Source organism: Solanum stenotomum, chromosome 8, assembly GCF_019186545.1.
Source record: "Solanum stenotomum isolate F172 chromosome 8, ASM1918654v1, whole genome shotgun sequence".
NCBI lineage: Eukaryota > Viridiplantae > Streptophyta > Magnoliopsida > Solanales > Solanaceae > Solanum > Solanum stenotomum.
This window is the reverse complement of record NC_064289.1, coordinates 5,046,099-5,068,593: the sequence shown is the minus strand read 5'-3', so window position 1 is coordinate 5,068,593 and position 22,495 is coordinate 5,046,099. Positions and strand designations below refer to the sequence as shown.

General features: G+C 32.1%; 3 protein-coding genes across 4 annotated transcripts; all 3 read left to right on the top strand.

Annotated features, from left to right (window-relative positions):
* The first annotated feature begins 7,836 nt into the window (after positions 1–7,836).
* Positions 7,837–10,067, top strand: LOC125874707 (F-box/WD-40 repeat-containing protein At5g21040-like). The gene has a single exon (XM_049555708.1). It carries the CDS (start codon positions 8,190–8,192, stop codon positions 9,807–9,809), a length of 1,620 nt encoding a protein of 539 aa, XP_049411665.1. The 5' UTR covers positions 7,837–8,189; the 3' UTR covers positions 9,810–10,067.
* Positions 10,068–11,349: 1,282 nt separating this feature from the next.
* LOC125874709 (non-specific lipid transfer protein GPI-anchored 12-like) lies at positions 11,350–13,329 on the top strand. Its single transcript, XM_049555711.1, has 3 exons — positions 11,350–11,937; positions 12,817–12,876; positions 13,053–13,329. Exons 1-3 carry the CDS (start codon positions 11,547–11,549, stop codon positions 13,187–13,189), a joined length of 588 nt encoding a protein of 195 aa, XP_049411668.1. The 5' UTR covers positions 11,350–11,546; the 3' UTR covers positions 13,190–13,329.
* Positions 13,330–14,380: 1,051 nt separating this feature from the next.
* On the top strand, positions 14,381–22,323 carry LOC125874706 (protein FAR1-RELATED SEQUENCE 3). Of its 2 annotated transcripts, XM_049555707.1 has the most exons (7): positions 14,381–14,660; positions 15,460–15,697; positions 15,820–17,766; positions 17,852–17,941; positions 18,204–18,353; positions 20,933–21,049; positions 22,030–22,323. In XM_049555707.1, exons 2-7 carry the CDS (start codon positions 15,647–15,649, stop codon positions 22,072–22,074), a joined length of 2,400 nt encoding a protein of 799 aa, XP_049411664.1. In that variant the 5' UTR covers positions 14,381–14,660; positions 15,460–15,646; the 3' UTR covers positions 22,075–22,323. The 2 variants fall into 2 exon arrangements, with proteins under 2 accessions (XP_049411664.1, XP_049411663.1); XM_049555706.1 differs by having other exon boundaries at positions 15,460–17,766.
* Positions 22,324–22,495: the final 172 nt, after the last annotated feature.

The window sequence follows — 22,495 nt, the reverse complement described above, 5'->3', positions numbered from 1 at the left end:
ATGAGTTTAATTAAGCAATAATTACCATGAAGGTAGGAAGTTTAGTGAAGAGTGTGTTTGATTTAGAAAAGGAAAGTTTAATAATCCCTTTAGTCACACCAAACTTACCCCACTTGGGGAACATAGTCAGAAGAATATAATTAATTACAATAGTATAGTTTAAGTCTTTTTACATTAATTAATATAGAGATAAAGTGTCTTTTCCTATATTTGTATTATTGTCCACATATGTTTTACTGTTGTTGTTAAGGGGTTTGGTACTTGTCTAAACAAGGCCAGACCAGGGGAATTTATAATATTTTTCTCTTTTTTATAAATAGGTAAAAAAATAGTTCTGTTTTTTTCTAACTTTATAAGAATTATTATAAATTCATTTTATCATCTCAATAAATTTCATAAAATTTCTATTTTGGCAACCTAAAATTGTTTTTTTTGCTTACGGAAGAATCTATAGAAAATTATTTTATTATTTTTGAGATACAAAGTTTTCTTCTTTCTTTTTGATAAAAAAAGTTTTATTTTTTTATAGTATTAAACTAAAGATACATATATATAATATACCCATAATATCTTTTAATCTTGTAGTCTTAAACATATTACATGGAAGTTAAATTTAAAAATTGACAAAAAAGAAAAAAATATTCTTTAATATTTCGAAACGAACTAAAAAATAAATAAATAAATTAAAAGACATAGTATAATTTTTTATTTTAAAAAATTTAAAATAACTTTATTATTATTAAAAAAAATTCCCTTCAAATTTTGGGGATGCCTCATTTTTAAAATCATTGAGTCGTCCCTAAAGACAATTTTGAATGGATGGAAGGAAAAAAAATAAAAAAATTCAAAATAAATAAATTATTGAGGTCAATCTTTGACAAATATTTGTAATTTCATTGGATATGATAAAAGCTTTCTCCCATGCTGCAATGTTTAAATGTGAAATTTAAGGGAATATTTTATTCCACCCATAATGTTTGCACCAAAATAAATGAACACTAAACAAATATACTTGCATATAATTGTTTTATTATTTAACATGATTTAATGATATATATTTCCTCTTTATTATGTGATTCTTACCATTAAATTGATTAATCATGTTTAGGGACAACGGCATACACATAGATACGTTTAGAATAAGAAAACTGAAGTTTAAAATTTTGAAATTTGAAGTTACATGATAATCTAGGTTGATAATTATTTAATTTTGAATTTGAAATTTGAAGTTATCTAATAATTTAGGTTACTAATTATTCAACTTGATTAGGAAACTTTTTAATATCATTTTGTCCTTAAATTGAGATGTAAAATTGTCAGGACACAGGTTAATTATCAAATCACCTCACTATAAATCATTTCATTAAGAGTAAGATGAGTATTTTAAAATTAAATTGTTACTTAATATAAAAATGATTTTTTTTTTTTTTAACCGACTAAAAAGAGCAATAAGTCATATAAACTAGAATAATAATTAAGATTTTACTGATTACTCTCATTTCGTGGTCTTTAAATTTGATGGTTTTATGAATTGTTTCTATAACAATGATGATATTCATTTTTTTTATAAAATTATTCTTTCATATATAGTATAAAAATATAGAGGTGATCGATTTTTTCATTCGTTGATTGAATTTATAAACATATTTTTATTTTCTACTTATATTAAACACTTTTATTGAGTCAATCTTTTACTAAGAATAGACTTTCCTGAAAAATAGACCTAAAATTAATAAAGTCGCGGTAGATGAATAGCTTCTTCAAAAGAATGGTGACTTCTTCAAAAAGGATTGACTCTCATGAGATGACGCGAGTTTGTTAAAGATAACTATTTTATCTCACTTGATTTAAGGATAAAATATATGTACATTCCGATGTCGTCAAACTCTACTTAATTATGAATCTAAATATATTATTGTATTGAATTCCTTTGTGTTGTGAGTTGTGACTTACTCCCCAGTGGCGGATTCAGGATTTTCATTTAGGGGATTCGAAAAATAAAAGTATAAACGTGTAAATAAGCCTTTAGAAATGAGACCCTTGAATTCTTTTGGGTTTAAAACCATACTTTTACTACGTTTTTAAAAATAAAACAAAACTAAAAAAAAATGTAAATAACAGAACTGAAAGTAAAATAGGAAAAAATAAAACGCTATCACAGGAATTCAAACTGGTGACATGAAGCTTAATTTCAGGGGGACTTGTCACTGCGCTGTCAGTTTCTCCTTATCATTGAGGGGTTCAAAATATATATATCTACAGAAATATAAAAAATTTACTTTATATATACATTGTAATTTTTTGTCGAGGGGGTTCGGGTGAACCCCTGGAACCCACGTGGGTCCGCCCCTGTTACTCCCCCTCCCACCCCCCTCTTCAATCCGTTTAGATATCGTGCTTTACAAAATGGTTATTATTTAAGAAAATTAAGATATAATTAATTATTATTAGAACCTAAGGGTAAAACTTTCGCTGTCAAGTTCCTATTTTTCTAACATATCCATATGAAAAGTTTGGGTATTTAATGGGAAATTAGATATGAGAATTGTGAAAATTGAAAGAAAAATAAAAGTACTTATAGTATTTGTTTTCAAATTGAAATTAGTATTTAAAAATTTAAAGTTGTGTATAAATATGTATACTTGTTTTAAAAAAATTATGAACAATTTGGATTGAAAAATGGTAAAAGCGACTTTTTGGAGGTTTTTGAATTCCAAAAAAAATTGAAACGAAAAATTATACAAAATATATGTCAAATAGTTTCTCAAAATATTATTCCAAAAAGTGAAAAAAGAAAAACTATTCCTCATCAAACGATCACTTAATTTGATCACATATTGACATGAAGAATTTTTGTTTTTAATTTGATATTTTACACTCACATTCATAATAGATTGATTTCAAATTGTGTCTCAAAAATAGCGAACCATAGTTAGGGGTGTCAAAATGAGCCCAAATATAGATAATCCGTTTAATTCATCCAGAATTTTATGGGTAGGACTCAACTAAAAGGATTATGGAAATAAGTTCAAATGGGAGAAAAAAATCAGTTAATAAATGAATTCCAATTTGTTGACTATTACTTAAAAAATCTTGCTCTATAATTTGGTTTGATCTTGTAGTCCAAATAATCTCGTACCATGACGATTGAGTCTAATTTCTACCCATTCAAGCCTTACCTAATTTCAAAAGAACCTTCAATTGAGACCAATTTAATCTGCAATTTCAACCCTTTTCAAGTCTCTTTACTTGCATTAATGTAATGCATGTTCCTATATTGAAGGCATAAATTACTATCTATTTTATATCTTCTATAATTTATTTATCAATTTGTAACTTTTTTAAAAATTAATTTTTTTTGGTTGAAATCCAAACTATGGTTATAAAAGTTAAATAACAATATGTTAAGATTAAGCATGTCATGACCCATTCGATTTTTAGCCCATTTGTGCCCAATCAATTTTAGCCCAAATTAAATTTTTATTTAATCTTTTTTAATAGGAAAAATCACCCCATATACACATTTAAGAGTCAATATTACAGGTTTTAAATCTATTTTTAAAAAATTATTGCTTATAACAGTTTAATTACGGGTTATAACATATCACTAATTATAAATTAATTAAATTTTACTTTATTAAATAAGTAATTTTTTGTAATTTTATATTATTATTAAATTATTTAAATAAAGAATACCCCATAATTATCTCTTACACAATTATAGGGATTTTACATTGATTGCACTTCCTTATTTAATGTTATACTCATAACCTCCCATTAGTCAATCTCACCACCATTCCCCCACACATATCCAACTATACACGCATTACCCCACTTTCACCTTCTTCTCTCCCATTTTTCTCACCAGCCAACTACACCAACATTCAATCTTTCGTCCAATTTTTTTCCCAACAAAATTATGTCTAAGAAACCCATTGAAATGCCTGAAAAGAGTCCCAGATTGGGTGAAATTGTTGAAAATCCGGCGAATATTCAAAATCCGGCGACGGATGGTTCATCTAAGTTGAAGGAGCGACAAAGAGAGAAAAATGAAGAAAAAAAAAGGTCACCTCTACAAATCAAAAGGGGAAGAAGATGAAGGGGAAAATTGTTGAAACCCCTTCTGATTCCGATTTTGATTTTATTATTGAAATCAAAAAGAAAAAAAAAATGTAGAAGTTGGAGCATCTTCAAAACCATCAACAAGAAGAACAACAAATTTTATTTTTTTTTAACTTTTGGACAATTTTTTTGTGTTTAAGTATTTGATGATATATAATATCATATGTTTTCTTTCAGGCAGATACCGTTTACATATGAATTACTGATGACCTATTACAATTTCAAGATATTATTTTGAAAATATTAGTGTGTTCCAAACTGTACATTTATTGGATGAAATCTGATTAATATGTGTATGACTACGCTTAAATGTTTTGATTTTAAAAATTTTATGAATTGTGATATAATAATGGTATACAAATGGTATGAATTGCGTTTTAACATTGGTGTGATTGTCTATTAACTGTGTTTATGGTATAAATTATTAAATTGGTATGGAAATGATATGATTTGTCAAACTACTGATTTTTTCTTTAAAAAATCACATTATGCTTACTTTATATTCTAAACATGTTTTTGAATGAAACATGTATGAAATCTGATTAATACGTGTATGCCTATGAGTTTAATATTTTATTGTTGGATATTGTATGAATTGTGATATAATATTGATATACAAATGGTATAAATTGTGTGATTATATGAATTTATCAATTTTTATACATGTTGTTTGGATAAAACGTGTATGAAATTTTGATTAATATGTGTATGACATTAACTGAAGTTAGTATGGGAATGAAACACTAACTGCAATTTGTTTTAAATTTATTTATAGTAGGATACCATAATTACCTTTTATAAGTATCACTAATATTTACACTATCTTATGTATTAAGCTGGAATAAATTTTATTTTTAACAGTATGCAATTTGTATGATTAATGAATGAACAATGTATAAAGAATGAACGGTATATTAAACATTAAGTTTATAATGCACTTCAAATCAATTATGTTTCATATCAAAACAAAACATTAATCTAAACGACAAAATAAAATAAAAATTATATATAGTCTAAACAAATAAACAATCATTAGTTTTGCACAGGATAATTTGAACATGCTTCATGTTGTGGCCAACTTGACAACATCTACTGCAAGTAACTTTTGACCTTTTGAATTTACATCAGCAACCCTCTTTCATATATAATTCATTTCATTTGAAAATCAATATAATTCTCTGTTTCATTAAAAAAAAAAAAAATTAGTCTAACATTATACAAATCAATTAAAAATATGTTAAATAATATTAACTTTTCATTTCAAAGACAATACAAATTTCATCCATAAAAATCATTATAATAACAACTAAATTATACACACTCGTCATTATTTTTTCATACAAATATCATTCAGACAGTACATTACAAAACAAATTTCATACAAAACATAATATTTCACATTTAATATTCACTTAATGCACATTTCATACAACAATCATCATTCATACCAAATTTATACATTTTCATACTCATTTAATACACATTTCATACAAAACGATTATTCATTCAAACTATATACATTTCTCGTCCCAAATAATTAATTACTGTCACCCAACTTTATACAAAAATAACAAAACTAATATAAACTCAACAATTTCACATTTAATACCAATTTAAAACACTTGTAATACACTTCGTCAAGAATTTCAATTTTTTTTTACATATTTCTTAACACACTTTGCATACATAATTCATTCGACTTATACTATCAAATTCATTATCAAATAAAATAAATTTTCATAAATTCGTCAACATTATAATTAAATTATTTTTACAGAATAATTAGCACACTTTCATATAAAATTCATTTAATTTATTCTATCAAATTTATTCATAAAATCACATTAAATTTATAATTTCACAAAACAATAACCGTATACAAAATAAACAAATAAACAAAAAAAACACTAAATTTTTTACATTTCACAACAGTAAACATAATATGATATCAACAGTTAACAAAATATGACTCCACCTTCAATTAATCGACAGTTTGATCATTTTTGTTTCATTTCGCTATCATTCTAAAACAAACGTTAAACAATAATAAATACTAACCCGAACGATCCCATCTTTCACCATGTTCGATTAAAACTGATATGTAGTTGTTCATCACAACAAAATCAAGAATTTTCAAAGATGAAAAAAACTTCAATTACTCGAATGTGGGATTTTTTTTTGTTGAAAATTGAAGAGAGAAACGTTGAATTTTTTTTGTTGCAAATTGAAGAGAGAGAAACGTTGAAAAAAGAATAAGATAAAATCTGAATTTTTATTTGATTTTAACTGATTTGAGTGAATTAAGGATACTAAATAATCTTAATTAGTTTAAATCACTTAATTCTTGCTATTTATTAATTATCTACAAAAGAATGATATGATCTGATTTTTTAATTTATCTTAACTGATTTTGAGTGAATTAAGGATAAAAAATATTGTTAATTTGTTTGAATCCCTTATTTCATGCTAATCATTAATTATCTACAATAAATTCAAATTAAATTAGAGGCCACACTTTTAGTTTTTTACTTTATTATCTATAATTCCATTTTAAAAAAAAATGTTTTTTTTAAACTTTTTTCGAATTAATAAAAATATTTCTTTTATTTGTGAATTTGTTATAACTTGAAATTTTTAATGTTATAACTTGAAAGTCTAAATCTACTGCTATAACCTGGAAATAATACTATAATATATGTCATATATGAAATTTACACTTTTTAATACACTTATTTGGTGCCCCTAACTGAGATCATTGACTACACCTTGTATTTTAGTTGTTTCTATATTTTGTATGAAAAGTTAATGATAATAAAAATATTGATTGAGACACCAAACTTATAAAACAACAAATCAAACTTATGGCTATCCATCACCCATGACATAATTTTTTTTTGGGAAGTATCACTTTGGGAGTGAAAGTGAGTAATAAAAATGATTTTACTTTTAAAATTTAAATTTGAAATTTTTAATTAAATATTGATTGATACTTTTTAAATTTATTTTATCTTGTTGTTCTTATATTAAAAATAAACAAAGCAACATTATTATTATTTTTAAAAAATTAAGATATAGTTAATTATTTATTTTCACCTTTATCATTAATAGAAAAATTAATGTTTTGCAAAAGAGATAATAGTAATAAACAAGGATAATTCAATTAAATTACATATAGTTAGTATTTCTTTTAAGAGACATGTAAAACAAAACGTAACTAAATAAATAAATCGAAGGGAGTATTCCCATCACTCATCGTAATCTTTGATGATGAAAAATTATTATGTAACAATAATAGACTAAATATAAGAACTTGTAGTTTGTTAAGGATAACTTTAGTCCAATAAGTGAAAATTGAGTTATTTTTAATCTGAAAATAATATTTAAAAGATAAAAGATAAAAATATCCTTAAATCGATGATCTAAGTTTTATGGACACACATTTTTTTTGTGAGATGATATTAATCTAACTAAAATAAATATTATCGTAAGTGCTGACGTACGTTGAAATTTCAAGTCAAACTTTATTTAAATCGAATTTAAACGCTAAATATTTTCAATCTAAATTTCACACAAATTTAAATCAAATGCTAACTCAGTATATAATCAACAATTTCATCGTGTTTCTAGTCCTTGTCAATTTATAATTACGCGATATATGTGAAATTTACCTCGCACCAAAAAGTCGTCTTTCACCGTCCGTTCCCTTAGTTCTAATCACCGTAGATCTCGATGTCTCTGTAAGTCTCTCTCGTAATTTTTTTCCCCCAAATATTCAAATCCCTAATTCATGCACAGCAATTTGCATAAACTCTATTCGATTCTCCTTTTATTTTCTCTTTTGCGATCTGTTCAGATATAATTTATATTTTTTTTGGGTTCTAGAGAAGCTTGTTTCATCGATAGAGGTTGATTCTACAGCTATTTATTGAAATTTAATTAGGATTTTGTATTAGAATTTTTGGGTCTTTCTCAATTTTTAGTTTTTGAAATTTCCCCCAATTTTTGGTGTCCAATTGTTTAGGTTTTAGGTATTTGAGCGTGTTCTTGAGTTTTAGTTAGCTATTTTTATGGCATTTGAATGCCAAAAAGGTATTGAGAGTTTGAGAATTTGTTCAATTGAACCTTCTAAGAATCGAGATAATTTGACATTAGAATTGGAAAAAAGAAAACCTTTACATAAATTGGATGCTAAAGGTGGGATTGTGAATTCAAAATGTGAGGAGTTGCTTACTGGTAATGAAGTTCTTCCTGGTTGTCGGTCCATTACTGAACTTCCTCCGGTATTGATTTCAGAAATATTTAATTTGTTAGAACCAAAGGAGCTAGGTATTGTTTCGTGTGCTTGTACATTATTGTATCAGATTGCATCGGAGCACCATGTGTGGAAGGAGTTCTACTGTGAGAGGTGGGGGCAGCCAATATTGCAGCCACCTTTTGGTGCAGGGCATTCGGATGAGAAGTTGTGGAAGGAGCTGTTTGCGGAGAGGGAGTTTCGGAGTAAAACATTCATGGGACGGTATTCTATAGATATGTTGTATGGTCATACTGAGGATGTTAGAGCAGTTTTTGTTTTATCTTCAAAGAAGCTTGTGTTTACTTCAGGTTATGATCAAATAGTGCGAATGTGGGACTTGGAAGAAGGGTTGTCAATTGCCTCATCTGAATCTCTTGGCTGCACTATCCGTGCAGTTGCAGCTGATTCAAGGCTGTTAGTGGCTGGGGGTACTGGTGGATTCATACATGGTTGGAGAGCGAATGATGAAAATCCTCATTTGTTTGATCTTAGAGTACCTCAGAACGAGGATATGGAATTCCAAGTTTGGGAACATGGTGGGCCAATAACATGCCTTGCGTTGGATTTCAATAGGATGTATAGTGGTTCGTGGGACATGAGTATTCGTGTTTGGGATCGATCTTCTCTGGAGTGTTTGAAAGTTTTGATACACAGCGACTGGGTGTGGAATCTTGCTCCCCATGATACAACACTGGCAAGTACAGCAGGCTCGGATCTTTATGTTTGGGATACTAATAGTGGGTCACAGCTTGCTATCATCAACAATGCTCATGCTGGATATACTTACTCTCTGGCGCGAAGCCACACTGGGAAGCTTCTGTTCACTGGTGGGGAAGATGGAGCTATTCACATGTTTGAAATCTTTGAAAATGCTATGTACCATGTCAGGCGGGTTGCAACTTGGATTCCTCACTTGAATGCTGTTTACTCTCTTGCATTTGAGTTCCCTTGGCTTGTTTCAGCTTCAAGTGATGGAAAACTTTCACTTATTGATGTGAGAAAGCTGTTGAGAACAAACCGGAAATCCTCACTGAATAATTCTTCTAAAGCTGTTAATCCGGTTGACAATGTCGAACCACCACAGAGAATGCTACATGGTTTTGGGAGCAATTTGTTTGCAGTGGATGTTGGATCTAACCGAATTGTGTGTGCTGGTGAAGAAGGTCTTGTCAGGATCTGGAACTTCTCTCAAGCTTTGGAGATTGAGCAGCGGGTCCAAGCTCTAAGAGGTTTAAGGTTAGAGAATAGAATGAGAAGGCGTAATCGTCAGCTGGAAACGAATGATAAAGGTAGACGTGATAATCCATGCTCATTTACAAAGAAGAACCAAATAGATGGTCATAGAAACAGTTGGAACAACAGGCGTAAGATGGTTTGGAAGGTGAAGGCTTAGAAGTGACTGCAGTTTGTCATTGATCCTCAGAGTAATTCTCTTTTTCCAATACTTCATCATGTATGAAAAGGCATTTTTTCATTGAAAGCTTCCATAGATACATTTACAGTGAAGATACAATCTGTATCATTTGCAACTCTTTCGCTCATTTCTCTTATTTGATCTGTCAAGAGTTTTACTTGTTAAAAAAACTGATGTTGGCTATGAGATTTTTGTTTACAAACTTGTGCTGGCATCTTGCTGAATTTGACATGCCATTTCGGGAATTTATAGTGGGCACAGAATTTAGTGTTGCTTAAAAACACAGTGATTTCTTAAAGACTAGTTTTGATTTGATGAACCAAGGCAGAGAGGTTGTTTTGTGATTTCCCCTTGGATTGAGCATAGTTATTTACTTATTTTTTGCTGTGAATCTACAAATTTGATAAAGACAGGCAAGAAAGGAGTACACCCATAGATCCTTCGGGGTGGCTCAGTGGTTTGGGCTTGGGACTTTCATATTGGAGGTCTCGAGCTCGAAACCCCTTGCCAGTGAAAGCAAGGGGTTTGCCTTCTAGGTTGAGCTCGTCGCACTGGGCTTGCCTAGTGCGGGTTGCCTCTCCTATGTGGTTTGCGAGCTATTGCATAGAAGCGGGGGTTTTGCCATGTGGCGCATCCAAAGGGTAGTGGCTGCGGGTTTCCCTTGTCATAAAAAAAAAGGAGTACACCCATATCTTACAGTCTGCTATCATATTCTACTCTAAATATATCACGAGGAGGGTGCAAGACTTGTAACTAACTAGGTCTCGTTGCTTTTATATTACTGTTGAATTTTGAGTTCCTTGTTATGACGTTGTTCATTTTATCAACCTCCGCAATGGTAGTTCTCATCCCTTTTCTTTTTATCTGTCTTAACTTCTTTCAATCGACAAAACGTTCAGTTTCTGGTGTTGAATGGAGTATTTGATTTAGTGACAGTGAAAAGTGTTTGCATTGGATTTATCATGCAACCAACACAGAGATTACATGTAGAAGATTGAACTTGTCTTCTGTGTTTCACCCTTCCCAAAGTAGCCAATTTCTGATTACAAGGCACAATCTTAAATTAAAAATTTGCTGAGGTACACATCCCTTGTGCGTTACCAGTTCCCTGTTGAAAGTTGAAACTCTTCTTCCAAAATCCAGTCACAACTCACGTCGTCGTGGACGATTAATGTGGGTGGTGTTTGGCCCAGCTTGACTTGTGTGGAATTTGACTATTCTATCGAGTACCTGCTACCTCCCAGCACAGTAACATAATGGATGATTATTAAACTGGCAATGAACCTGTGTTAGCTTTATTACTAATTATCTTCTGGTGTTAATAGTTCATTACAGATACCCTCAAATTTCCTAAAATCATGCATGATTTCCAGCTAACAAAAAAGCAACAAACTTACCATTGTTCAAACTTGTGATTAAAATTCCAAACAAAACATATTGGACCCAATACAGTGGGATGATTACATTTATAAAGTCACCACAGTGTATTAATAAGCTTAAATTTCGGATCCAACTTAAGTGACAATTTATTTATTTTTAACATAGTAAACAAGTAAAAGTGGACGAACCAAATATTATATAGTAACAGGAAAAAAAGGGGTTGTTTTGGCAAATTTACTTATACCAACCAAAAGCAAGTCATCACTACTATTTTACAACTCTGCTCAGTGCTCACTCACTTCCCACTGCTAACGCGTTCATCTCAAATCTACAACAATGGCCACATCCATCAAAATCACCACAACCATTGTCACCACAGTTCTCATTCTCTCACTATTCTCCTCCCTGATTCCATCCACCAAAGCACAAGACTCGCCGCCGGCACCAGTAGCTCCGGCACCGAGCCCCGGAGTTGATTGCTTTAGAGTCTTAGTAAACATGTCCGATTGCTTTACATTTGTAGAAAGAGGAAGCAATTCGACTACACCGGGTAAAGGATGTTGCCCGGAAATTGCTGGATTGTTAGATAGTAACCCTATTTGCTTGTGCCAAATGCTTGGCCGAGCTCACTCCGGTGCTAAAATTGGGTTCAACATTGATGTCGATAAGGCACTTAAACTTCCTTCTGCTTGTAGTTTGGAGTTTCCACCAGCTAGCACTTGCTCAGGTACCGGTTTACTCCCTGTTTCTTACATTCAATTTTGGGCAGCTGTGGATTTGTGAAGGGAAAATTGGGAGATCTACTTTTTAGCTTGGATTTGCCTTTAACTAGAAATATCCCCTAATTTAGGTTAGTATCAGAGTTCAGATTACTGGTTTCACAAGTACAAGAGCAAATATAATCCTGTTGTAGAATGGTAGGGATAGCGACTAAGAAGGTCGGGATAGACAAAATCTAACATAGAATATCACTTGAAACTTGTTTTCTCCTTTTGCTTTAGGAAAGTTATTTTTCTCATCGTTATGAAGAAACTTATTTTAGTAGAGAAATATTTTTCAATTTCTTTTTATCAGAATTGAAAAACATTTTTTGAAAAAAATCCTCCACCCTATGGAATTCACTACCAATTAGAATAAAAATATTATATACTTAGTAGATATGTAGAAAAGTAATCTAAATGACATTTTCATTTTGTTTATATTAGCCATTAATGGGAGTGAGAGCTCACAACATGTGCCTCAATTATTGAGTCCTTGAATTGTTTTCTTGCTCCAAATTTTACTAGTGGGCTCATTGTCCAAACATTAACAATATTTAATTCAGAATAAAATAGAATTTTTGAAAAAACCGTACACAAGGGGTGTGAAATTGAGTAAATTATTAATACTATTTAAATTCCATAATATAGTAGTTCAAAGTTGAGACGTTATATTGTACTCCTAAGATCTTTTAAAAGTACTAACCTACTGTAAATTTATTTTATATTTGTACTTCTTTTGTCCTATTTGTTTTACATTATTAATATTACAATCGTACAAATATGAGAAAATTGTGAAATAATAATTTTTACGAGACTTTAAAAATTTATTTATTTTTCTTTTAAAGATCTTGGCATTCCAGTCGGAGCTCCATTACCAAGTGAGGAAAGCCCTGCTCCATCACCTGGTAAACAAACTCTTGCAGTTTTTGATATTGTTTTAAGATCCCGACTTATTTAGATTCGCGCTTCATAAAAATCTAAAATAAAAGCAGGTGGCAAGTGGGATCAACCATGAATTTTTTAATCAATCCGATGGTACTAATTAGGACACAATTTCATAACCATTTTATTTCTTCCACAGGAGGATTTGCAACTAGTCCTACATCTGACAACAAAGATAATATTAATGCAGCTTCAATCATTGCATTCAACAAGATGCAATTCCTTATTGGCATGGTCATTATGTTTTTTCACAAGCACAATAATAATTATTGGTAGAAAAAATATTACCACTTGAATCAGTAGAGAGAAGTACCCATTAGTAATATTTAACTATTTATTCTGTATCTTTTCCACATTCAAATCATTATGGATATAGAGGAATTCAACTCACTCTTGATTGTCTAAAACTTTTTTATTTTTGGGAGAGAAATATAGTGGAATTCGAAACTCCAATGTCAGAGTGGTGTGGATAGCTCATAGCTCTCCGATTGAGTTACACCCCATTGTAAATCAAACTTGTCAGGGCATATGAAACTTGATGTTTGGATCTTATTTTAGTATAACTTACTCACTTGATCACCATCGAGGATAAGATCATTTGAATTCCAATCACATTTTTCTCTTTATTGTTTCAATTTATCGAATATTTCGAAAAAAGATGATTTAATTGAGGAAAATTTTTACCTTTTGATATTACATTAAATAAATTGATACAAACTCTGTCTCTTGTTTATAGTAACTTTTTTTTATCAGTTAAATAATAAATGAGTAACGGACTATATATACTTTAATTATATGATCCATTTTACAAGATGCAAGGGATTAATAATATCAAAGGGTGATTTTTTTTGTATTTAAATTCTAACAAAATCAATTAAGGAAGAATTAGGCAACGTGACATGATACATAGTTAGAATTTCAAAATAAAATACTAAATGTATCTACGTTTTGAGTTTTATAGCAATGCATAAGCACACTAATATAACTTTTTTCGCGCTTAATATAATATCCGACTAATATAACTGATAACCATCTGAAACAACTGATATCCGCCTAATATAACTGATAACCATCTGAAATAATTGATACCCGCCTAATATAATTGATAACCATCTGAAACAATTGATACACGCCTAATTTAATTGATAACCATATAAAACAATTGATACCCGTATGATATAACTGATATCTTCTGTTTAAATATAACTCGTTTATTGATACAACTGATATTCATGTAATAATTATTACTCTATTTTGTAAATACGCAAATTATAGCTATATTCATAACTCTAACCTATAGATATTTACAAAAAATTCTCATTAAAATATCATCATTTCCTCAAAAAAAATTGCTTTGATTGATCCAAAATATCATAGTGTGATTGTATTTTTGTACTAAAACAGCATTCTCCGGGCCCACCCACATCTTCATTTCAGCATAAGTTTGACGTAAACTACCAGTAGGTATCTTCTATAGACTAATATCCACCGTTCATTTTAATCAAACGGCTCAAAATCGATGTACCCTTAGGTTCATTGGTAATCCACACGACACCACTAACTCTCCCCGTTTTCTTCCTCCTCCGGCCCTCTGCAACTTCGCCGGTGCCCAAAACGCTGCAAATTCCTTCCAAACGCCATCGTTTTTATTGTGAAGAACTCTCTTGAAGCTTTCCAGGCTGGAAGTAGCTTTGTCGCAAATTGTTTGAGATCCGTTTAGCCTTAATTCTCTCTCCTCTGATCATAGGTTTATCTCTCTTTTGTACATAGAGATATATACATATATATGTATGTATATGTGTCATGTATATATATATATATATATATATATATATATGTACCTTCGTATATGTCGCTGTGTGTGCGCGCGTGCTTGTGACTATACATATGGTGATATAGACCTTTTTATCTGCATGACTGTCTGGTTATCTGTGTATTTAGTGTGTATTGTTTATGTTTTTTCCCCAATTTTTTTTTAGCAGAGTATGATTTTAAGTTTGATAAAGTGAATTCTGGAAAGTATTGAATGGCAAAGTCTATGTTCAGTGTAAGCTTTAACTTTGTTATCTCATAATTCTGGAGATAACTTGTACATAATTAGAAATTACATGATACAAAAACATGTATTCGCAGAAAAAAATTGCTTCTATTCTCGTGGTAAAAGTTTCATATAAAAGGGGATAGAGGAAGTACTTTGAATGAGCTCTTAAAAGGAATAGTTGGTGATTGAAGACAACAGAAAAGCATTGTACTAGTATTTCATTTGGTTTTGGTGAAGCGTTCGTACAAAATTTAGACCGAAGTAGAGTTTCTAAATCCATTATTGAGCAAATTTGAGATTTGGTTGTGCGTGATTTGTGTTATTATATTGGGTACTTTATTGTTGTGTTGTTGACTTGCAGTACTCATGCTTGCTTTACTTTTCTCAATTTCGATAGCTGAATACATGAGGACGTGGTAAATAAGGGAAATGTAGGGTAAGAAGAATAGTACTAGTTAAAGATGATTGTTATGGTGAAATCTGAAGAAGTGACCACTTTTTGCAGGTCGTTACATAGTTATAGATGGCATCTTCAAGGATATGAACTGGAGTACCTTGATGGATGTAATTCATTTTCCTAAAGTGGTTTACATGTTCTGGGATGGATGTTGAAGAAGGGAACATGCACCAGCAAGGTGTTATAACTGATGACGGTGATGATGAACCCAGTGAGAGTGGAGAAGCAAATGTAAATGGAAGATCAAATGCACCTGATGGGGATAACATTGTTGAGCCGCAAATGGGTATGGTATTTCTTTCTGGAGATCAAGCAAAGAATTTCTATGATGAGTATGCTAGGCGTTTGGGTTTTACCACCCGTGTCTGTCAGTTTAATCGACTGAAGACTGATTTCTTATGTGACAAGGTTGGTTTGAGAAGAGTGTTGGGTGAATCCTGTGATGCAATGCTTAGAGTGGAGTTAAAAGGTCAAAACAAGTGGGTTGTGACCAAATATGTGAAGGACCACAGTCACTCCCTTGTGTATCCCAACAAGGTGCATCATCAGAGATCGCACAAGCATTTTGCGGTGACAAAAAAGAAGGTACCTGAGAATAATCAGGGTGTTGGAATTGTTCCTAGTGGTGTAATGTATGTCTCAGTAGACGGCAACCGCATCCCTGTAGAGATGAACCATGGAGCTAAGAGAACTCGTCCTGAAGAGTCAGATCAAACTGTTAAGAATTCTACACTTCAGAGTTTTTCTCCTAGACATTGCAATCAACGAAGAACATTAGGGAGAGATGCTCAGAATCTTCTTGATTACTTCAAGAAAATGCAGGCTGGGAATCCTGGATTTTACTATGCCATACAATTGGACGAAGATAATCGCATGTCTAATGTATTTTGGGCTGATGCAAGGTCAAGAAATGCATACAGTCATTTTGGTGATGCCGTTATACTGGACACGATGTACAGAGTTAATCAGTGCAGAGTCCCATTTGCTCCGCTCACAGGAGTAAATCATCACGGTCAGACAATTTTGTTTGGTTGTGCACTTCTTCTAGATGAGTCTGAGGCTACATTTGTCTGGCTATTCAAGACCTTCCTTGCCGCTATGAATGACCGTGCCCCTGTCTCATTAATTACTGATCAGGACACTGTTATACAATCTTCAGTTGCTCAAGTTTTTCCTGAAACACGGCACTGTATCAACAAGTGGCATGTATTAAGGGGTGGCCAGGACAGAATGGCTCATGTATGTCACATGTTCCCAAATTTCCAGGTTGAACTCTATAATTGTATCAATTTGACAGAGACAGTTGAAGAATTTGAATCGTATTGGGAGATGATCCTTGATAAGTATGACCTGAAGAAGAATGATTGGCTTCAATCCATATATAATACACGGCGACAGTGGGTACCAGTTTATTTTCGTGATACTTTCTTTGCAGCCGTTTCTCCTAACCAGGAATATGAATGTTCATTTTTCGATGGCTATGTGAGTCAACAGATTACATTGCCATTGTTCTTCAGGCAATATGAAAGAGCTTTGGAGAATTCATTTGAGAAGGAAACAGAAGCTGATTTTGATACAATATGCACCACTCCACCACTAAAGACACCATCTCCAATGGAGAAACAGGCAGCAACTTTATACACCAAGAAAATATTCTTAAAATTTCAAGAAGAGTTGGTGGAGACATTTGTTTACACTGCAAACAGAATTGATGGAGATGCGGTTATCAGCACATTCAGAGTTGCAAAATTTGAGGATGACCAGAAAGCATACCTTGTCTCATTGAATATAACTGAACTGAAAGCAAATTGTAGCTGCCAGATGTTTGAATGTAGTGGTATCCTCTGTAGACATATTCTTACAGTTTTTACAGTAACTAATATTCTTACATTGCCATCTCATTACATCTTGAAAAGGTGGACAATAAATGCAAAATGTGGTGCTGAATTAGATGAACATGTACAACTTCATGGTACTGAATCAATGGCACAGAGATACAACAGTCTCTGCAGGGAAGCCATAAGATGTGCTGAAGAAGGGGCTGTATCTCAAGAGACATATAATGCTGCATTAGGTGCTCTTAAAGAAGGAGGAAAGAAGGTGGCTCTTGCAAAAAGAAATGTTTCTAAAGTTTCACCTCCTAGATCACAAGCCAGTTGTGTTGGCTATGATGATCGGAGGACGTCTACCTCTGCTTCAGAAATGACACCATTATTGTGGCCAAGACAAGATGAAATGACAAAGCGCTTTAATCTTAATGATACTGGTAGTCCTGCTTGGGCTGTTACTGATTTAAATCCCCAGCGCATGGCCCCTGTTTCTCTTCACCGTGATGATGGTCATGCAGATAACATGGTACTGAAAACCATTTATTCGTATTTAATTTGACTAGCAGATTTTTCAACAAGATGTGCACTACTGATTTTTTTGGGATTCTTAGGTGATTCTTCCTTGCCTCAAGTCAATGACTTGGGTGATGGAGAATAAAACTTCGGCACCTGCGAATAGAGTTGCTGTCATCAACCTGAAGGTGCATTTCAGAGCTTTATGTATAATTTGATTTTGGTTCACTGTTTTAACTTCTTTTTAAAGATCATCATGTTGGTGCATCGATTAATTGTTGTTTTGATAATGTAACTGATGTGTTTTGGATAGGGATATCAGGGTTGTGTGCTTCCTTTGATTTTGTGACCACATGTTTCTGGTTTAATTTCAGTTATCATGTTCTCTACTGCTGATATGTCATGGATTTGATTATTCAATTATTGTTTACTGAGTTTCTTTGGTTGTAGCTGCAAGATTACAGTAGGACTCCTTCACTAGAATCAGAAGTTAAGTTTCAGTTATCCCAGGTCACACTAGAGCCCATGTTGAAGTCTATGGCTTATATCAGTGAGCAACTTTCCGCCCCGGCTAATAGGGTTGCTGTCATCAATCTGAAGGTATGTGTGGAAATTTGTAGTAATATTGGTGCGTACACAGACTATATCTATTTATTTTCTGATGAGAAGCCAAGAAGGTAATCTTATCTATTCCTCTTCACTCGATATCAATTCCCTTTTGATTACTCTTAATTCTCTCTGTCATGTCCTTTCTCCTCCAGATTATCATATTCCTATTTTAAGTGCCAGTATGTTTCTTATCCTCCTGTTTTCCTTTGTTATTTTCTCTCTTTTTTTGGGAGAGGAAAAGGCAGTTGGTATAAGGACATGGTAAATCTGTCTGGATCACAAAAGAAATCTAATCTTCTGTGACATACAATGCCAGCACATCTCATAGGCAAATGCATCATCACAAAGTTGCTTTTCTTTTCCAAAGTAAGCCAGGTAGGGAAGGGGGCATACCAGGAAAATTGAATAATTCAACTTGGTATGAAGGGTAAATGAGCATTCCTCAAAGTAGCACTATACTTTCCTAATACTCATATCCACACACTTTAAGTTCAAAAACCTAGATAAATGGCCTTAGACATGAATCCTGTGGTACACTCCAGCATGGTCCACAGTGGCGGAGCTAGAAATTTTGTTAAGGGTGTTCAAAATTTAAAGAGTAAATTTTTTTTTTTAGCTAATGGGTGTACAAAATATATATTTTTTATTACTAATGAGTGGGTGCACCTAGATTTAAAATTAAATTACATATCATTTAACTAATCATATGAACATTTATAATTATAAAACTATTAATGGTATAAATCAGAACTAACCGGGAAAAGTCAACAAAAAACAGTTTTAACTACTACTCCCTCATTCATCTTTACTTGTTTGTTTGACTTGACACTCTTAAGAAACAATAAATAGAAGGATAATTTTACTATATTATTCAGTTTAATTATCAGTTATTTAAATATGGAGAAGTGAATACTCCCTCTGTCCCAATTTATATGACTTACTTTCCTTTTTAGTCAGTCCCAAAAAGAATGACACATTTCTATTTTAAGTAACAATTTGCCTATAAAATGTCTTTTTTACCCTTAATGAAATGATTTACAACCACACAAATTTCTATCATTCATTTTGGACCACAAGTTTTAAAAGTCTTTCCATTTTTCTTAAAGTTTGTGCCAAATCAAAGTACATCATATAAAATGGGACGGAGGGAGTAGTATTTAATAATAGGAATAAAATAAACACAATATAATAAATTATCTCTTAATTTTTTAAATTAAACAAATAAAATTGAATAACTATCTTTATTAACTAGACAAGTAAAGATAGACAGAAAAGCAATTTAGTTATATAAGAAATATTAAATTTTCTCTATGAATAATTTTTTTAAAGCAATAAAAAATTTGGAATGTGTATCATTTTTAACGTTGATTTCATTGTAAAAAAAGTATTTAATGATCTTGAATAAAGAACTAGTTATAAACTTATAACATGTGGCAGTTATTTCTATTTATTTCCCATCTTTGTTCTTTAAACTTAAAAAGGTTGTCATAAAATTGCCTCAACAAGAATCGAACCGCAGACGTTGGACACTGGACTGAACACACTTACCGCTGGACTATCAGCCTCTATTGTGCTTCAGTGTGTGCATTTATTTATATAAGGAAATAACACAGAATATATTGCATATACATACGATCTAATTTTCCGACGAAGGGTGGTCAGCTGACCACCCTTCACGGGCTGTAGCTCCGCCCCTTATGGTCCATGTAAATATAGTTCATATTTTAGGCAGTAGTGAGGCTGGAAACACAATATAGATTGACAAATAGGCAGGAATATAAGGCCAACAATTTTCCTCCTTAACACCTCAGTCTTTCTGCTGATTAGTCTCCTAGTCCTTATTGTCTACAACACCAAACACTGTTTTTTTTTAATCAACTTCTCTCAAACTTATTGATTTCTTCAAATTTGGGAGTACCTCTTAAAAGAATATTTCATTCATCTGAATTTCCTAGATCATGCATGAACATTTATTAGTCAGAAACCTAAACCCTTTTTGACTTCTCGGAGGTGTAGAACTGTTCAAAGTTTGTTCTGTCATCTGCTGGAGGAGAACTTTGAATTTTCTGACTGGAAGCCGCTTATGAAGATTATCCAAACAAATTCAAGCATATATGATGATTTTCTTTGTGTTCTCTCATTGCTTGTTTGGAAGTTACCTTTATTTAAGTTTTAGTCAAAATGAAATGTTTGATATCCTGTAGTAATACATCTGTTGATAGTATGTTTCTATAAAAACAGTTGTCCTTGATGAGATTGAGAACTCACAAGTCAAAGAGCATTTGGTTGAGTAGTGCTTTGATGTGTGGTCTATTTTGCTTTTAGTATTGTCAATATATCCTTTCATTATTAAGTCTTAATTCGTTTTTGCCTACTTGCTGTTTGTTTCTTCCTAAGGTTGTGAATTTCCTGGAAACTTGTTGTCAGCCTGTGAATTAATTGAATCTTCTTTCATGTAAAGAGTGCTAATAATTATTTAAATGCAGTGTTCAGTTGTTCTTGTAAAATCGATTAGACACATCAGCTTCTGCAGTTATTTGTCTTGCTGATGCAGAATCTCTTTCTTTCAGCTTCAAGATACTGAAACAACTTCAGGAGAGTCAGAGGTGAAATTTCAGGTTTCTAGAGATACTTTAGGTGCCATGTTGAGGTCAATGGCATATATCCGCGAGCAACTGTCGAATACAGTAAGTTCCCTAGGCCTTTTCAGTATATATCATCTGCTTTATCTATCCAACTTGAAATCCTTTTAAGATAAAATTGACTTCACTGCTTTGGCATTATGGAGCTTTCCCCTGTTCCACTCAAATGGACTAGAGTAAACCTGAAACTGGAAATGGTTTTCTTACTGAAGTTCATCTTCATTGTAATCCGATCAATTTAACTGTGGGGAAATATCTTCCAGACTACCTGTGAAGGAGTAGCTCTTCGCTGTTAACTACTTGAACAATTCTCAATGTTATTCTTATGACATGAGAATTGGGTTTATATCATTTTTTGCCGGCAAATGATATTGTCTGGGTATCAAAAAGTTTGTCTCTGTATTTTCATTTTGAATCACATATCTCGTTGAACTTATATTTGAAAAAGATTCTCGATCTTCTTTTTGGTAATTTTGGTGCCTTATTGTGAGAACATAATAGTACAAGAAACAGGGAAAAGGGATGTGGTCATGTAGATATAGCTGATCTATAATGAGTTAAATATAGCAAGCAGATTTCTTGTATCAAATGATACAAGAAATGATATAGATGTCCTAGTCCCACCAAAAGGAGACAAAACAAAGTTAAATGTGCTAATCTCATCGGGAATAAATCCTTGTTTCACCGACATCTAAAACTCCCTCTAATGCATTTAAGTTGATAGATGTCTATTTTAACTGATACTTATAACAGGAGCATGCGTGTGTATACATGTCCAAGTACATAGTTTAGCCATGGACCACAGAACAAGAAATAAGCTTACACAGTAGTGCTTATTTTGGGTCCATTCCCAGGATGTGTCCAAGTAGTGCGATGAAGTGTTATATCTCTTTAGTTTTTCCATATAAGATTCAGTTTTAAAGTCTGTCAACTTCATTAACTGTGTTTGATCAATTCGACCCATGCATTGATCAGACCCTTCTTGTTAGCTAGACGTTAACCGTTCACCTCAACTCGTATGACAGGTTGAGTCGCAACTGGAGATTCCAGCAAAAAAGCAACGGAAATAGAAGTTATGTCTTTTTACCATTTATAGCCAGTTGTGTGAATAGATAACCTTGCGGAATGGGGTGCTGCTGCTGTGCTGACATTCTTCTTTAAACATGTAATTAGTATGGTTGAATTTGGAATCATCCAAGTTCTCATTGTGGAGCTTTAGGTAGGATAGCAGTTTTACATGCTTTGCCTTTTCTGCATTATTTGTACATGTAAATTATTAATTTTATTAGAATGCAAGGCCATGTGTTTTTTTTTTTTTTCCTTTTTTAAATATTTGTGTTGAGTTCACCGTATACATGTTACCTCCCACCAACATAACTATTCCTTTTCTTGTTCAACTCTCTTTTTATTTCTTTCTTTTTCTAAACTTCAAGCTCCTGAATGAACTGCTTATAAGACTTCAATTCTTCTCAGTAAAACAGTAGAAAAGTA

Excerpts from the sequence above, each read along its gene's own strand:
- LOC125874706 (XM_049555706.1), top strand. The coding sequence starts at position 15,556 with ATGGATGTTGAAGAAGGGAACATGCACCAGCAAGGTGTTATAACTGAT. Across the intron at positions 17,942-18,203 it reads TTGCTGTCATCAACCTGAAG|CTGCAAGATTACAGTAGGAC; the intron begins GTGCATTTCAGA and ends CTTTGGTTGTAG. Across the intron at positions 21,050-22,029 it reads GCGAGCAACTGTCGAATACA|GTTGAGTCGCAACTGGAGAT; the intron begins GTAAGTTCCCTA and ends CTCGTATGACAG.
- LOC125874707 (XM_049555708.1), top strand. The coding sequence starts at position 8,190 with ATGGCATTTGAATGCCAAAAAGGTATTGAGAGTTTGAGAATTTGTTCA.
- LOC125874709 (XM_049555711.1), top strand. The coding sequence starts at position 11,547 with ATGGCCACATCCATCAAAATCACCACAACCATTGTCACCACAGTTCTC. Across the intron at positions 11,938-12,816 it reads ACCAGCTAGCACTTGCTCAG|ATCTTGGCATTCCAGTCGGA; the intron begins GTACCGGTTTAC and ends TTTCTTTTAAAG. Across the intron at positions 12,877-13,052 it reads AAGCCCTGCTCCATCACCTG|GAGGATTTGCAACTAGTCCT; the intron begins GTAAACAAACTC and ends TTTCTTCCACAG.